Consider the following 18,354-nt stretch of genomic DNA (forward strand, 5'->3'; position numbering starts at 1 on the left):
TTCAAAGCCCCAGATATAGTTTATGGTGTTGATAAGTTATCATCATCATCATCATCATCATCATCACTACTACTACCACCACCACCACCACCACCATCATTGATTTAGAGCTTATAATAAATGGTTTAGATTCTTTAGGCAGTTCCTTCCCTAGATATGTGCCTTTCTCATGGTCAGTTTGAGATATGAACCAATCTGAAATCCCATAAAATTTGAATAGCCTGAGACAATGACCAGAGAGATATCTTAACATTAAAACCTCCAGAGGAGATTGTAACTTAATATCTGTGACTTGGAATGACAAATACCTCTTAATACTGGCTTGTAATACTGCTCTTCCAGATCATTATACACCTAAATTTAGAGTAAGCTGAGTGATGTAGAGTGATCTAGATAGAGCATTAGACTTGTAGATAGTAAGATCTGAGTTTGAATCCTGCTTCAGAAACTTATTAAATGTGTATACTTGGGCAAATCATTCATTTCTCTGGGCCTCCATTTCCTTATCTGTTAGATAGGGATAGTAATAAGATCACCTATCTAAGGAGATTGTTAAAAGGTTGAATGAGATAATATATGTATATAAAGTGCTTTGCAAGCTTTTAAGAGCTATATAAATGTGTGATTATGTGTGATATGATTATATAATTATGATTATCAGATAAAGATATAGCCATAAATAAAAACACAGCTTTATAAATTTACAAAAATGGTTTCCTTACACTAGCCCTGTGAGATAGTAATACCATAACTATTTTTAGAATGTAGAAATTGAGTTTCAGATTGGTTATAAGGTCATAAATTTAGAGTTGGAATAGACCTCGAAGGCCATTTAGTCCAATCCCCTTTACTTTATAGATGAGGAAACAAAGGCCCAAAGAGTGATTTACTCAGAATTATATAACTAATCAGTGACAGAACTTGAGCCAATGTCTGTACTTCAAATTCATAGCTTCTTCTGACACTATCTTTAACAATGAATAAAAGTTTCCATTGATGCATTTGTAGTGCACTACGTGTGACCTCTGGAGTAGTGACACTGTAATATAAACAGTTCAGATTTGTGCTTTTTCCTTAAGCCTAGAGGATTACAGTGGATCACTCCTTTCATAATACCTGAGTCATGCAGCTATTACATTCCTCTGAAGATTCTAGTAGTACTTTTGCTTCAGAAAGCTGGACATAGGAATATAGTTTCCTATGGCCACCAGGGGGCACTAGCCTACTATGACTAAGTTCCCATGCTGGACAATTTAAGTTATACTGCTGGGATGTAGAATTGTAGAATGACTAAATATTTAGTCAACATACTATGTCCTCTGAGAATGTCTGCCTCTCATTCCTGGTATGCTCTTCTTCCCCAAATCTAACTCTTACTTTCTTTGGCTTTCTTTAATGCTTAGTTTAAGTCTCATTTTCTCAGAGTCCCTAGATGCTGGGGTCTTCCTTTTCTCCTCTCTTCCTTCCCTGAGACTATCTTTTCTGCAAATATCTTGCATGTACAATGCAAAATGCCTTTTTCTGTGTTTGAATATAAGCTTCTGGAGCCCAAGGACTGTTTTTGCCCTTGTGTCTGTAGCATTTAACACCATTCCTGGAATATATGAAGTACCTATTGCTCAATTAATATAAAATTTTATTTTATGAAAAAGGAACCACTGCTGAGATTTTTAAAATGCAGATACATAGAAAGATAACTTATTAGAGATAGAAGCCTTCTTAGAAACCATCAGCTCAAATCCCATCATTTATAGATAAAGAAATGGAGGAATGGAGAAATAATTTGTCCAGGATCACATAGCTAGTCATGACAATTCAATTTGATGAAATATCTCCCCCACTGAACTATGAATTCTTTAGAGTAGAAACTTGTCATTTGTCTCATATCACTTAGTATAGTGTCTGGCATATCGATTTATACAAGTCTTCTCAGGTTTCTCTGAAAGTGTTCCTTTTGTCATTTCTTATGGCATAATATTCCATTCCATTCATTCATCTTAATTGGGTCATCCATTCCTCAATTGATTGGCATTCCCCTTAATTTACAGCTTTTTGCCACTTAAGTATTCTTTGATCTCTAGCCCGAGTATAGATCTTGTAATGGTGTAGCTAAATCAAAAGGTAGGCACATGTCGATAAGTTTTGGGGGCATAATTCAAAGTTGCTTTCCAGACCATTTAAAAAATCTATCAATATTATAGTAATGTGTCTGCTTTCCCTCAGCATCTCAAATAAATCTCTCTTTCCCTCCCTCCTTCCTTCCTTCCCTTCTCTTTCTCCTCTCCCCCTCTTCTCTCCTCCTGCTCTCTCTCTGTCTCTCTCTCTGTCTCTTTCTGTCTCTGTCTCTCTGTCTTCCCCCCCCCACTCTCTCTTTCTCTCTCTTAGTTAATATTGCCAGTTGGGTGCCCATCCTTTTATTTTGCAAATGAGAAAACTAAGGTCCAAGGTAGTTACATAACTTGTTCTTCTGGGGTCAGAGGGAAAAATCAGAACAAGGGTGGGAGTTGTAAAGGAAAACATTTAGGTTTGACATCAAGAAAAAGTCTCTCGTAATGAGAGCTATCCAAAAGTGAAAATGCACTGTGGTGGATTCTCTAACACTGAGACCTTAAGGTAAGGACCTTTATCTTCAATTGTTGGATTCTACTTTTGGATTCCATGGAACATGGAATGGTGTCCAAAGAGTCACAATAGCAAGCAACCTTAATGGCAATGGACATGGTGGAGAACTGAAGGTACAGCTTATAATAAGACATGACCTTTGAGATTGAGAGGGGCTCTTAAAGATGCCATTAAGGACATGTTTGACTGGAAAGGGAGGTGAACCAGTAGTAGTATGTTGGGTGGATCCTCTATGGATAATTGATAGAAGATATGGATAAGAATTAAATTTTTCTCAACACTGAAGGCAATATATATGCCAATGAGATTACATATCAGTTGAAGAAATGAAGGAGTGTATAATGACTTGGTAAAAACAATAGAAACTTCTATCAGAAAAGTAAAACAAAATAATTTTTTGAACTTTGTGTCTTCTACAGTATTTCATAGGAACAAATTTTTTTCAGAAATAGAAGGGAGGAAAAAAGAATAGGCATTAATTAATTACCTTTCTGCTCCCTCCATCCCAAACTCATTAACTACCTTTGCCATATGGAGCTATTTCTGAATCATCTTTTTCTTCCTCTCTTTCTTCCTCTTAACTTCTTTTCTTTCAATTTGAACCAGTATCATGGACTGAACTTTTGCCTGGGAAAAGCTTCCTATATTTTCTAAATAGATTATTTCTTGATTTGATATGATTTAATTTGAAACACATACCAATTTTTCCCCTATGCAATAGAAATAAGTAGGAATCATAAGCAACCAAAAGGGTGTGTGCTGCAGTGGTCTCCTGTCATGGGAGGGTGATTGCTTGCCAGAATCCCAGGATTTTGAAGCTCTGCACTGCTTACAAAGTTGTAGACACTCAGAATTGGAAGAGAACAATTCTTACAAGTTATTTAGGACAATCTTAATTCAGTGGAGTGAAGCTGAGTTTAATTCATTTTATTAAGCATTTATTAAATACTTGGCTTTGGGAGCATAAAAACAAGAAAAGGAAAAAAATAGTTCGTATTTTCAAGGAGCTTATATTCTGCCATAGGATATAACATGTACATAGACATTTTGGGAAATTGAGAGCATTAACAGTTTCCATTCAATTCAGGATTTCCCTCTACAATCTCCTTGATGGTTATCTAGCTAGCTTATTGAACATATTCTAAACCAAGCTCTTTGCTATCAAATAATTCTAAATCTTAGAATGTAAAACTACTGCATCACCAATTAAAAAAAAAACCCAGAATTTGTTCTACTTCCTAGTAAAGTTTTTCATAGGAATCAATTCCTACTTGGAAGGGACCTCAGAGGTTATTAAGTCCATTCTCCTTATTTTAGAGATGAGGAAACTGAAGCCTAGGGAGTATCTTCTCTAAGCTGTTAAAGGCAGGAGGTTGCAGAAACATTAGTTCTGTCTTCAAATCTTGCTCTCTTTCCACTATCCCATATTGCCTCCTGTCTTTATAGATGGAGTTAAATACAAAGTCTCAAAAGTTGATATAAGCTGTAGTAAGAGTTAACAAAAGCCTTATTAAGATATAGTGATTATTATAGTTTTATATTTGGATCTGGAAAAAAGAGGACTTCAGTGAACTATGATGAGAATGGAATATGTTCTAGGCATGGGAAATAATCTATGGTTAACATAATTATCTTTTATATACAAAGTTTTTGAAAATATTTTTGTGATTAAAAGTCCTCTTAAATATTTTCCCCATTATATAAATTCATAATTCAAAATTTGTTTAATTTTAAGGAAGTTGTACACTTTTTAAAAAACAACAAGCCTTTATATTCTATTTATACAGAAAAGTAGATGTATTGTTTTCTGAGAGCAAAGCTCTGATTGCTCTTGAACAGTTTCTAAAATAAAAATGAAAGTGATTTATTTGGAGGTGAGTAGCTCCAGAGAATAGGACACCAGTAACTTTGAAGCAATAGAGAGAGATGGGAGCAAGGAAGCAATCCTACTGAAGGAGCAGGGTCAGTTGAGGGAACAATGTACTATATACTTAACTAATTCAAATCCATTCAGCAAATATTTAGTAAATGCCTACAGTGCCAAGCGCCTCCCTTTGGTTGGCATTGGGGATATAAAAGATGAAAAAACAGTTACTACCCTATTATTCTCTATGGGTATGCTGTATCCAATTAGCATAATAGAGAGAATGTGACAATATATTTGTATCCTCTATCTGGAAGAACTTAGCAAAGTATCTTATACATAGAAGGCATTTAAAAATGCCTTTAATAAAGCTAAAGAGAGAGACATATAATGTGCCTAGGAAAACTTTCAGGAAAGGTTTCAACTGGTTTCCTTGTCCTCTGTGTTACTAAGCAAAGAGAAGCCCTTTACTATTTGCCTCTTTCTTCCTTTCTGCCCAGAACAGCTGAGATTATTATTCAGGACTACTCCTGTGGTTATGGTGTTATGTAGTCCCATTCTTATTTTCAGTTAAGGGAAAGAATACTCAACAACAAAAATGGCTTGCTAAAGATCACACAGCCAGGAAATGGCAGCACACTGATTCAAACTCAGGTTCTTTCTGACTCCACAAACATTTTCCCCCCAGCAGGTAAAGAGAAGAAGTTATAAAGGGGTATGTGTACATATGTAAGGACTAATGGCTTTTGGCATTGTGTACAAAAATATGACATGAGAACTCAGAGGCTCAATAATAGTACTTAATGGTAAGTCTTTTCTTAACTTGCGATGTAAGAACTTAAAAAATTTTTATTTGATAACTGTATTTCACTGTTAAGTGGTGGCCTTTGCTGTGTTATGTATTTTATTTCAAGCATCTCAAAATCTCATTTTGAGCAGACTTCCATGGCCCTCATATGATTGCCAAAAGGGGGCTAGGACACAAAAAAGAACCTCTATTTTAATTGCTTTTTATCCTCACTTTTTATCTTTTAATCACCTACCTGATGTGAGTCGATGGAATTTTTGTCAGGGGTTTCAGTTTATACTTAAGCTTAGTATCAGAAGAAGCAGACATTTGGCTGGTGACTCCGTCTGGAATTCAGAAAACAGAACTAAGTGATGATGTTCACAGATTCATTCCTTTGTGCTCCTCTGCATCTTATCCAACTCAAGTTTCTAGAGAGTGTAACTGAATGATATAATAATCAACTAGCATATACATATACATATATATATACACACACAATAACAGCAATTTTCATTTATATGATATTTTAAGGTTTGTAAAGCATTTTATAAATATGATCTCATTTTATTCTAACAAAGTCCCTGCCTAGTAGATGCTATTATTATCCCCATTTTACAGAGGGGGAAATTGAGGCAAACAAAAGTGAAATGACTTTTTCAGAGTCACACAGCTAGTGATGTGGCTAAAGCTGGGTTTGCATTCAGGTTTTCCTGACTCCAAGGTCTAGCACTCTATCCATCAAAGCAGCTAGCTACTTCTATACTATTATAACATGAACTCAGAGGGAGGAATTAAATTAAGGAAATGTTTTCAAAGTATGGTTGGACCATCACCTATATCAGAATAGGTTGAAGGAGGCACAGACTCCTTAGCACTTCTCATAACTCTTAGAGAGCTTTCAGGGATGCTGTTGTTCCTCTACCTCCCCCATTTTCAATAGCATAACATCAGGAAGTCAAGCCAGGTAGGCTCTGAGGAAAAATCATTAATTTAGATAATAAAACTTGCCACATTCAGGGAACAACCTGATGTTACAACCAAACACAGGAAAGTTTGCAATATTTATTTCCATCTTGCAGCTGACTTGTCATCACTCACATGCCTGGGAACCTAAGCTATCCTCTGTGCAGGTTTTTTTCCTACAATGTTTTCACTGTCCCATGTCAGCCTGGGTAACCTGTCCTTACTCTGCCACTTTCTATAGATATCACCACCATTCTGTTCTTTGTTGCCCAGTGTGAGTCTGGGAGTAGAAAGATGGTCCACTTAAGCCAAACTACTTGATTATACCCCAAGACCATTCCTCTCTCCACCCCCATTTCCCTATTCCCCTTATGGATAATGTCTGATTGTCAGACTTGGGGATTCAGGGATTGTGTTGGTTGAGGCCTTTCTTTTGTTTATATGCTTGATTTTTATGTCCTATATTTTCTGCTAAAAGAAGATAGTTTCAGAGAACAGACAGTATCTCCAGCAAAGTTGCTGAAGAGGAGGAGGAATAGAAAATCAATTGTAAATATTGAAATCAGAACAAAACCAAAACCAGAAAAACACTCTATTTGATTTCTCCTGAAGTGCCCAGTCTGTAAGACTAGAAAATAATTGTTACATCAAAGTTGCTACATGAGATGGGAACTTGTTACCTAGCCAGAAAGCCCAAGAGGGCCCCCCAGATCCTGACACTATAAAAATCTATCCCATCATTCAATATCAGCATTAATTTTGACTTTTTTTTTGCCCCCGTGCAAAAGTGACAGGTGGCAAATCAAAACTGGGATCTTGGCATAGAATCCCACTGAGTTCTGAAGTTTAAATAACAAAATTTAAACTATGCCACTCACCACCTCTGAGCCTTGATCAGCAAATGATCATGAACCCAATAAGGGGTTTGTTCCATCATACTACTGTGACCTCACTGCTCATTCTCATGGAGGGGATGACCCAGAAGATCCTTCAATCTCTGAGCTCCCACTTTTCAAAGTGGCTTGCTTAATAGAGCATACTCCTGGAGAAGTGGGGTGCTCTGTGTGTGTTGGAAGTGAAGAACAGTGAAATCTTAGACTTTTAAAATTGGCTTGAAATTTTGAATAGGACTTATGAGAAAGGACAACTTTTTCTTAAACTTTCCATGAACAAATGTGCTTATTGACCATTATTCTAAGTTAAAGGCAGTTCATAAAGAGCCATTCCATTACCAATCCTTCATCACTCTTAATTTCTCCAAATCAGGATGAACGGTGTATAGAAGGAAATTTTCATCAATAGTTAAGCCATTATGGCTGAAAAGGAATGGAAGATTTACTATTAGTAAATTGTAGAGGAAAGAATACTAACTCTAGCTGTAGGTGACTTCCAGTTGTAAGTGGATATTGCATCTGATATGCCTGATAATTAGATACTGGAAACCTATTGTTTCTAAAAGTGTCTGCATGTGAGGCAAACATTTGAAAACCTAGCCTGCAGCCAGGAAACCTCCAGAAGTCATCTAGAACAAACCAAACTAAATCCTTTTGAATTGGCAAATATATAGTGTTTTTTGGGAAGTTGGGCTTTAAGAGAAGAATTAATATAAGTGATTGGTGTCAATTTTACATTCACAATATGTTAATGCGTCTTAGAGATTTAATTTGGCCTGAATACTCCACTTTTGATTTTCTCTGAATTCAAAAGGTCTGACAACATTTCTCCCTTACTATTCTATAAGCCCTAGTGGCATGGGCCAAAAACCAAAATGAATATATGAGTAAAAGATGGAAGCTTTGTTTTAGCAAATAGGTAAATCAGAAGCCTCTTGGCTAAAATATATTAACTCAGATTTTTCAAGCCGTTCACAGGCTGGATGCATCCCATCTTATCAGCCCCATTCTTTATTATGCGAATCTATATTTTGGCCTGGACTCCTCTCTATTTTTTAAGGATCTCTTATTTTTCTCTGGCTGTACTTCATGCCTGCACTGTACTTCTTCCTCACTTTCAAATCATAAAATCCTTCTCTAAAGATGCATCTCAAGCACCACTTAATTCTACATGAAGCCTTTTCTGATTTCCCTATATTTGCTAGAGCAAAGTTTCCCCCCCTTCCCATTACCTGTATATTCATTTTGTTTTCTGGGATATTTGTATCTCCAACACCTAACACAATGCCTGGTATATAGGAGGCACATAATGTTTGCTTATTTGCTTGATTTTTCAATTAAAATTCCTCTATGGGAAGAGTCAACTGCCTTTTCAGCTGTTAGTAAGAGAAAGCAATGACCATAGAAAACAATGACAGTTCTAAAGTTCAGGAGGGGAAGAATAAAAAATGAAAATAAAAAAGGGTAGGAGAGAGTGAGGAGAAAAGAAAAGGAGCATTATATATTTGCAAATCAAAGAACACAATCTCAGAAAAATTGAAAAAGACTTTTGTAGTATGCTGCATGTAATTATGACTTGTGTGTAAAATGTGGCCTAAGAAACAGTATCAAGGATGATTATGATAAGGGAGAAAAAAGAAAATAAACCATAGGCTAGTGAGGTAGGAAGAATAACAGATGGCAGAGGTCTCTCTAAGTTATTCTAAGTAATGCTGGTATTTTTAAGATACTAAAAAATAAACAAAAGTAGAAAGACTGTAGCCCATTGAATAGATCACCTATTAATAGGGAAATTAAAATTTTTCAAGATAAGGATGCTTGGAAATTGTGATTGTTTTTAGTGGATAAAGTAGTCATACTGAAGAAATAGTAGATGCAGTGAATGATCTAGATGAAATTGTTCTAGGATATTTTGTTGGTTTGGGACAGTTTTACTGATTGGAAAAACAAAATCACCTCTGATTTTGCTCTCCCCCTTTGTTTTTATTCTTCTTTCTAGACATATACTACCCTTAATTCAGTTAAGTTGTTTGCAGGCACACTGATATCCTTGAGGCAACACAAGGGCATTGAAGATACCTAAAAGAGTGTAGGATTGAAGTAATAACTGCCACCCTTTTCACAAATTTGACTTAGAATTGGGCTGTTTGTATACTACCATGGGAAAACTTTTTTGTTTTAAAAAAGCTCAGTTGAAGTTTTCAACACCAAAAAATATTAACTTATTTGCCAAAATTCAGAGTTATATGGAGAAAAATAGGTTAATGATTAGAATTAAATGATCTCCTTGATTAGATAGCTTAGGGAATAGGACCAGTAAATCAAGTACAGGAGAAAGCAATGAGGTTTTTATTAATAAATGTGAGGTTCCAAAATCTCAGTTCTACAATATTGTCTCATATTGCTTATTACTTACCTTTAATGGACTTTGAATATTCTATCAGTTTGTTGAGATCCACTTTCCCATTACCTGTAAATCAAGGACAAGATAAGATTTAGAATCAGTGATAAGCAAGATAATTTTTGATATGGCATAAAAAGAATATCATTGTGCTATGAGAAGTGACAAGATGCTTTCAGAAAAACCTAGAAAGACTTACATGAATTGATGCAAAGTCAGTGAGCAGAACCAGGAGAACATTGTATTTGGTAACATCAATACTGTATGATGACCAATTAGGAATGACTTATTTATTCTCAGCAATATGATGATTAAAGACGATTCCAAAGGACTGATGATAAAAAATGCTATCTATTTTCAAAGAAAGAACAGATGGAGTCTGAATGCAGATTAAAGCATACTTTAAACATTTTTTATTCTTCTTTTTATTCTGTATATATTTTTTGTAATATTGCTAATATGGAAATTCTTTGCATGATTGTACATGTATAATCTATATCAATTTCCTTTCATTCTCAAGGAGGAGGGAGAAAAGGGAGGAAGAGAGAGAATGTGAAACTCAAAATAAAGCTTGACTGATAAAAATTTTTAAACATGTTATTTAGAAAAATTAAAAATAAATGTTAAAACCCAAAAATATAAAACTATGAAAATTAGCACATTTGGTTATTTTCTGACTTGTCTTATCAGCACAAAAGAATGAAAAACTGAAAAGAACAACTTTCAAATGTTATTTCTATCTATTTCATTCACTTTTATTCAAATAAATGAAAGAACAAAGGTAGTTCAACAGGGAGAGAAGCATTTTAGAGGAAGATCTAATACTCAAAACTAAAGAACATTTGTTAGTATTTTAGCACCAAGAAAACGGGCAAAAAATGTCCTGGTGACTCTCATTGTGTTGGTTAAGAGATAAGGGCATCTGCTAGTAATTCTTTTTTTTTTTTTTTGCTGAGGCAATTGGGGTTAAGTGACTTGCCCAGGGCCACACAGCTAGGATGTATTAAGTGACTGAGGTCAGATTTGAACTCAGGTCTGGTTCTCTATCCAATGTACCATTTAGCTATCCCCAGTTAATATATTCTTGTTAAAATTCTGTTCTCCAGTCATCCTATCTATATCTTGCCATTGGATTCAGATTACTCTGGAGGAGAAAGTGAGGCTGTTAATTTTGCTCAGCCCACCCTCACTTAAATCCAATTCACTCATATGTCTTAGTATCATATTTCTGATGTCATGGTCTTCTTCAAGAATGAAGGACAAACAATTTATCCTAAGCTCTTTTTAATTTTTAAAACATTTTTATTTTCAAATTTTTGTTTTATTTTATTTTTTTTTTAATTATAGCTTTTTATATACAAAACATATGCATGGATAATTTTTCAGCATTGACCTTTGCAAAAACTTCTATTTCAATTTTTCCCCTCCTTCCCTCCACCGCCTCTCCTCTAGGATGGCAGGTAGTCCCATGCATGTTAAATATGTTAAAGTATATGTTAAATATAATATATGTATACATATTTATACAGTTATCTTGTTGCACAAGAAAGACTGGATTTAGAAAGAAGGTAAAAATAATCTGAGAAGAAAAAACAAAAATGCAAGCAAACAATAATAGAAAGAGTGGAAATGTTCTGTTGTGGTCCACACTCATTTCCCAGTGTTCTTTCTTTGGATGTAGATGGTTCTGATCATTACAGATCAATTGGAACTGATTTGGATCCTTTCATTGTTGAAGATGGCCACGTCCATCAGAACTGATCATCATATAGTATTGTTGTTGAAGTGTATAATGATCTCCTGGTTCTGCTCATTTCACTCAGCATCAGTTCATGTAAGTCTTTCCAAGCCTCTCTGTATTCATCCTGCCAGTCATTTCTTATAGAACAATAATATTACATAACATTCATATATCACATTTTATTCAGTCATTCTCCAATTAATGGGCATCCCTTCAATTTCCAGTTTCTAGCCACTACAAACAGGACTGCCACAAACATTTTTGCACATATGGGTCCCTTTCCGTTCTTTAGTATTTCTTTGGGATGCAAGCCCAGTAGTAACACTGCTAGATCAAAGGGTATACACAGTTTGTTAGCTTTTTGATTATAGTTCCAAATCACTCTCCAGAATGGTTGGATCTGTTCATGACTCCACCAGCAATGCATCAGTGTCCCAGTTTTCTCACATCCCCTCCAATATTCATCACTATCTTTTCCTGTCATCTTAGCCAATCTGACAGGTATGTAATGGTATCTCAGAGTTGTCTTAATTTGCATTTCTCTGATCAATAATGATTTGGAGCATCTTTTCATATGACTAGAAATAGTTTCAGTTTCTTCATCCAAAAATTGTCTGTTCATATCCTTTGACCTTTTATCAATTGGAGAATGGCTTGATTTCTTTAAATTAGAGTCAATTCTCTATATATTTTGGAAATGAGGCCTTTATCAGAACCTTTAGCTGTAAAAATGTTTTCCCAGTTTATTGCTTCCCTTCTAATCCTGTCCGCATTAGTTTTATTTGTACAAAAGCTTTTTAATTTAATATAATCAAAATTTTCTATTTTTATGAATAATGACTTCTAGTTCTTCTTTGGTCACAAATTCCTTCTTCCTCCACAGGTCTGAGAGGTAAATGTTACTATGTTCTTCTAATTTATTTATAATCTCATTCTTTATGCCTAAATCATGAACCCATTTTGATCTTATCTTGGTGTACGGTGTTAAGTGTGGGTCAATGCCTAATTTCTACCATGCTAATTTCCAATTTTCCCAGCAATTTTTGTGAAATAATAAATTCTTATCCTAAAAGCTGTGGTCTTTGGGTTTGTAGCTCTTTTTTATTTAATAGCACTTTTTTCCATTTGATTGTCAAGATAGTTTTCATCATTCGTCTTTGATATTGGTTATAATGTGCTCAATTATGAATTTTAATCTTTACTCTGGTGTTCTGTTCAAATGTAATTATAATATATTTTTTTGGTATATGTGAGTATCATTAATATTATCAATGGTGCATAGGCTTGAAACTTCTGTGTAGTCTACAAATCTTTGACTTCTCTTTATCTTTACTTCTATATAGAATTTGTTTTTCAGAATATCTTTTGCCATATTATATTATATGTCAACTCATTCATTTGCTTGTCCAATGAAAACACACGAGCCATCCCCTTTTATTTATCTGAAACTACCTTTTGTCTTCTGTTGTTATTATGGGGCCAATATCAAGACTGATATGAATCAATAAAAAATGAAAAAAAAAGCATTTTAAATGCTTACTATATGCCAAGCACTGTGCTATATGCAGGGAATATAAAAATAAAGCAAAGATAATCTGTCTTCAAGAAACTTACATTTTAATAGACACATCCTAGGGGAATAATGATTTAGAAGGGGTACTTTGAGCCAGAAAATTACAGGGATTGTTAATGGGGCCATAAAGAAAGAGAATGACATATCCCTCTTCCAGGAGTAGTGGCAGAGTTGATTTGATCATGGTTCCATAATAAGGGGCCAGGGAGCGATATGTAGAGTAACAAGGCCTTTGATGGTGATAGAAGACCAAAAAGTTAAGTGAAGCATGGCCATAGGCTAGGTGAAGTCTATACCAATCAAGAGAGGGGTCCAGGATAGACTTTCTAGAGATGAAAAGGTTTAAGTCCTTAGAGAATAGTCTTAGATCCCAAGGGTGATGAAAAGATGGCCAAGGAGTATGAAGTAAATAGGATTCATTTCCTCTAGCAGAATGTCTACTTGTCGATTCCTGGGTAAGAATCTTACATTTTAGAGTACTACTAGCTAAGTTGGTCTTTATAGATGGTCTAAAAATAATGATTTTTAACATTCTTTGTCCTTTACTGCAGAGTAGGATTTTGTATTATATTATATATGATAACAGAAGCAAAACCAAACCAAGAAAACTATGGTTTATATTGGTATTCTTGTTTAACTTTTTCTAAAATGTACTCTTCCTTTCATTTTGTCTTTTTTTCCCCCTTCTCCTACTCTACTTTTCTTTCTATTTCCTCATCTGCTTTTCTCTTCCTTCTTTTGTCTAAAGCCTATGTATGAATGGTTCCTCTATCACTCTTGGGCACTGATTATCTTGGCCGGTGGCATTTGTAAATTGAGAGGTTTCTGTCACTAACCTAAAGGTAAATGATTAGAGTTATATTTTCTTCTGACTCTAGGATGATTCTTTTAAACTATATTTCAAAACATCTCTATGGCTTCAAAGAAGAAGAATTCCACAAGTTCTCTTACCCTGCCCCAGGAGCTGTACAACATAAATGATAGACTCACACTCAAGTGGCAGAAGTGTTAGCAACTCTTGAAGTTGCTGATCTGTAAGGTCTATCCCTAGGTTCCTCAGGACATTGTCCAGTTCATGGATATCAACCTTTATTCCTGTTGAAAAAATGAAAATGGTAAAAGACAGGGATAGAAAAACCAAATGATATTGAAAATATGAAAAACCTTTTATGCTTGCCTATATTAACTAACTGAAAAGAAAAACCATCATAAGGCTTTTTATGGTTGATTGAGTTCATGTGGTTGTAGCTCATGGAAGCCCTTTTGGTTTATTCATTAATCTTAGCTTTTTTGGAGACAAACCACTTTTGGTTACATTCAGTAAATCCGAATGGCATATACCCATTGTTAGTCTTTACTATTACTATATAAAAAGGGGTCTGTTTGTTCCAAAAGTATTTCTTTAAATTTTTAACATGTTTATCATTTGCTCTGAAAGAATCTATCAATCTTTTCCTGCCTTTTTACTAACCTTTCCTGTTTGAGTAACAATGCATAGATTTTTGTTTGGCCACCTTCTAGATCTATTTATTTTACAGTGTTGATAATACATATTAAAACTGGTATTGGTATAAGTATTCTGGTATACCTATAATGGCATAAGGTTTAATTGCTTTAGATTTAAGCTTTGATTTCAGAATTACCATTGATTTCTAAACATAATGGAGATTTATTAAGCACTTTATTGCTTATATGCCAGGCACTGTTCTAAAAGTTGAAGATACAAAGAAAGGTAAAAATAGCCCTTTTAAAAGCTCATGATCTAATGGTAAAGACAACATACAAATAACTGTGAACAAACAAGATAAAGACAAGAAAAATTGGTGGTAACCTCAAAAAAAAGGCATCAGCATTAAGGGAGACTGAGGAGGGCAACTTCTTGTAGAAGATGGGATTTTACCTTTGACTTGAAGGAAGTCAGAAAAGTCAGGAGATAAGAAAGAGTAGTTTTAAACATGGGAGTGAAAATGCAGAATAAAGCGATGGAGTATCTCATTTGAGGAATATCAAGGAGGTCAATGTTCACTGGATCATAGAGTATATGGAGGATTAAAAAGTATGAGAAGACTAAAAAGTAGGAAGGAGGTTAAATTGTGTCCCTGAAGGATGCCATGTCTTATATCAATAGTTTGTGATATTATTATAGTTAGTCATGTGTTTCCATGTTAGATATAAAAAAATTTTAACATTCTTGGATATAGCTTGTATATTTGAATGAATAAAGCTTAAACTGAGTTGAAGGGCTTTATGATAATAAAGGTAGCATATATGTTTCAGTGTTTTCAGGTGACAATTTAATAATAATCACTGCCTCAATCTTGAGTTGCTTTTGACATCTCTGGGACTTCTGGCACACCTTTTTGCTCCTTAACTAACATTTGTGGGATATTTCTAGATTTTTAGAATGATAAAAGTAATGAATAATTTATACAAAGTACATAAATACAAAACAAATCTTTGGAAGGATCAGTGAGATTTTCATCTTTTGGCAATAAATGTATGGTTTTCATTTTCCTAAAAAATGGTAGGGTTCAGGATTGCATTTACAAGTAAGCTGGTAAAGACTTTGTCAGTAAATTATACACTACTGTGAAATAGTTGAGCCAACAATTATGGATCTCATCTACACTAGTCACTTTCCAGTCTTGCAGAGAAGTGGAATCTTAGTCATTACCCTGATGTAACTGTTCTATCATTCATTAAACTAATAATATACAAGATTTCTGCTTTTGTGGTGTTGGATTTCTTTCAAGCATACATTTTTCGTACCTTCCATATATCAAGGGTATTAATGGTATCAATTTCTGATCTATCTTTGTTTTCTGGATTTACATTTTGTTTGTCACATCTTTGTTGTTTATAATTGGATATGACTTTCAGTGTTTCTATTGTGGAACCTTGAGAGTGTCCTTTATTGCTTCTTTTGACCTTTGTGTGAGTGTCTATTCTGTGTGACTTCTCTATAACATTTGGCATTTGAACAATGTGGACAGCCCTTTGGAGCTGCACACTCTCACAGTAGAGTTTGAATGCTTGGCAATGTAGATCAAGAAAAGATCTCATTGCCCAGTGCCTTATCTTGCAGGGTGATCTTCAGAATTTTCCTAATATAAATCAAATGGAAGTGATTCAGTTCTCCTGGCATTGCCCTGATATATTATCTCCAGATTTCATAGGCATACAACAGTATGGTCAACACAATGATTCTATAGACTTTCAGTCTTATAGGCCTGACATGGCATACCCACATCAAAGAAGATGCTATTTTATATAATTAAGAAAGAATTGCAGTAGCTCAAAAGAAACTTGAGATGCACAAATTTAGAGACCTCTCCCCTCCAAATGTTCATAAGGACTATTTGTGCCTGATCCTAGATAAAACATTTCAAGCTTTTATTGGTCTGATCAAGCACAGTTAGATATGCTGTACCTTGACCTTAACATAGTAATGTCATTTTGATTCTCTTTAAGCACAAAGGTGCTCTTCTGTGGGTACCACAGAACTATTGTAGGTACCACGCTAGACATTTGGTGTAGTCTTCCAGCGGCTTTCCACAAATCTTTTATATCTTTCTTAAGCTGCTTTTGCCATGGTGGCATTTGATGCTTTTCCTTAGGAATGCTCTTGAATAAGTCCACCTTTCTTCCTATGGCACAGGCTTCAGTATATACTATTGTGTTGTTGTCTGGTCATGTACAATTCGTCACTATGCTACATCTGTAGGATTTTCTTGGAAAAGATACTGGAATGATTTGCCTTTTTCCTTCTCCAACTTATTTTATAGATGAGGAAATGAAGTAGATGACTTTTGAAATGAAGCTAAATGACTTGCCCAAGGTCTAACAACCAGTAAATATCTGAGGTCACATTAGAACTCAGGAAGATGAGTATTCCTGACTCCAGGCCCAGAGTTCTATCCACTGTACCACCTAGTGGCCTCTGTTCTTGTCATGTACATATCCTGAAATGTTTTTTGCTCTTAATCAAATATTACAAGGGAATGTAAATGCTTGTTGATTAAAGCAGATGATAATCTATTTGAATTGCAGTCTTGATAGTTGTTCTGCTATTTGGATATTTATTATCAAATTAAAAAAAAGATTTTCAAAGATCTAAATATATTCACCTTTTGTTTACAAAATCATTTAAAGACACTGCCATTAATTTCTCCATTTCTTTCTTTACTGGATAAGAAACTTTTGGAGTTTGTTTTAAATACTGATTTTTTTTAGTGATTTCTGGTTTTGGTTTTTCTCTTCTTAGATATAAGTAGCTCCTCAGTTTCTGCTCTTATTTAATAATATCTGTGTTTTGGAACAAAGTTAGTTTCCTTCAATTCAAGTTTTACAACTTTCATTTGGCATGTCACATACTTGAGAATGTGAAGATATTTGTTTTGATATTGGATACAGGATAGAGCATTTATTTTCAAGCTAAAGAGGACAAGTAGTCAAGGACGGAACTGAGAAAGTTGTTTGCTTGACAAAGATAACAGTGGGAAGAGAAAGAGATTAAAGAAATATTGAAGAAGAAAATTATAGCCAACAGAAGGGAGAGAATAAAGAGAATACAAAAAGAAGAAGAGAAAGAGGAAATAAAGAAAAAAGGGGGAAGTATAAAAAAGGCATGCTTCATAGCTTATAACATGCTTTTATATATATATTAGTTCATTTGTGACACTCAACAACCCTGTGAAGAAGATAATATGCTAGTATTATAATTATCAATATTCTAGTAGAATGAAAACTTCTGAAGAGTAGTGATTTTCTCATTTTTTGTATTTGTACCTCCACTGCTGGCACATAGTTAGTGCTTAATAAATACTTATGGACTAATTTATCTTCATTCTATAGATGAGAAGGCTGAGATGAAGAGATGAAATGATTTATCCAAAGGGACACAAATAATTAGTGACAGAAAAGAACTAGAAGCCAGATCTTTTGTTACCAAGCCGAATAAATATACAGTATTAGGGCCTCATTGTAATGGGCTGAGGTTTGAGCTGATGCACTGAGGTCCCAAGTACATGAGGCTAGATAGTAATTGGGCTATACTCTATTAATATACATGATTGGATAAAGAATGGTCCCTGCCCACTCTCTGTGCAAGTCCTGATGTGTCCTGATGTGTTGTATAGGAAATGATGATTTTGGTGGGTGGAGGCAGAGAGAGAGGGAGGAAGACAAGTGGGGAGAGATTGGGCTGGGTTCGAGACTCCAAGCTGCTGGTTGTGTGGCTGCTGGTCGAGCTAGCTTCTTGATTCAGCTGCACACATTGCTATCGCCGATTCTCTTCCACCTCCGATCCTTCTTCACTGAGAATAAAGACTGACGATTTTCCCCTAACCTGAATTCCTGACTCCTGTTGATTTAAAAATACACAATCTTCACACCTCATAGTTTCATAGATTTAGAGCTGGTAGGGACCCTCAGAGGTCAGCCAATCCAACCCCCTCATTTTACAGATGAGGAAACTGAGACTAGAGAAAATAAGTGATTTGCCTAAG

At 34.9% G+C, this 18,354-nt stretch overlaps 1 protein-coding gene and 1 long non-coding RNA gene across 12 annotated transcripts in view; one reads left to right on the forward strand and one right to left on the reverse strand.

The window, feature by feature from the left end:
* The window catches only part of EFCAB3 (EF-hand calcium binding domain 3), a 203,745-nt gene that overhangs the window by 16,580 nt on the left and 168,811 nt on the right, over nt 1–18,354 (reverse strand). For 10 of the 11 annotated variants that reach the window (XM_031965939.1, XM_031965935.1, XM_031965929.1 and 7 more), the window contains 3 exons: nt 13,838–13,942; nt 9,549–9,602; nt 5,530–5,620 (listed from right to left, as the gene is read on the reverse strand). In XM_031965939.1, coding sequence (XP_031821799.1) covers nt 5,530–5,620; nt 9,549–9,602; nt 13,838–13,942 — 250 coding nt within the window. Of the gene's footprint in view, nt 1–5,529; nt 5,621–7,117; nt 7,285–9,548; nt 9,603–13,837; nt 13,943–18,354 lie in introns of those variants that run through there. The other variant, XM_031965938.1, reaches the window with a different exon arrangement.
* LOC116423283 overlaps nt 2,403–18,354 on the forward strand; it is a 132,326-nt gene continuing 116,374 nt past the window's right edge. Inside the window, exons 1-2 of the long non-coding RNA XR_004233834.1 lie at nt 2,403–2,735; nt 5,175–5,292. This is a non-coding gene — a long non-coding RNA (uncharacterized LOC116423283). The remainder of the gene's footprint in view (nt 2,736–5,174; nt 5,293–18,354) is intronic.

The sequence above is a fragment of the Sarcophilus harrisii genome, chromosome 4, assembly GCF_902635505.1.
Source record: "Sarcophilus harrisii chromosome 4, mSarHar1.11, whole genome shotgun sequence".
NCBI classification, from domain to species: Eukaryota; Metazoa; Chordata; class Mammalia; order Dasyuromorphia; family Dasyuridae; genus Sarcophilus; species Sarcophilus harrisii.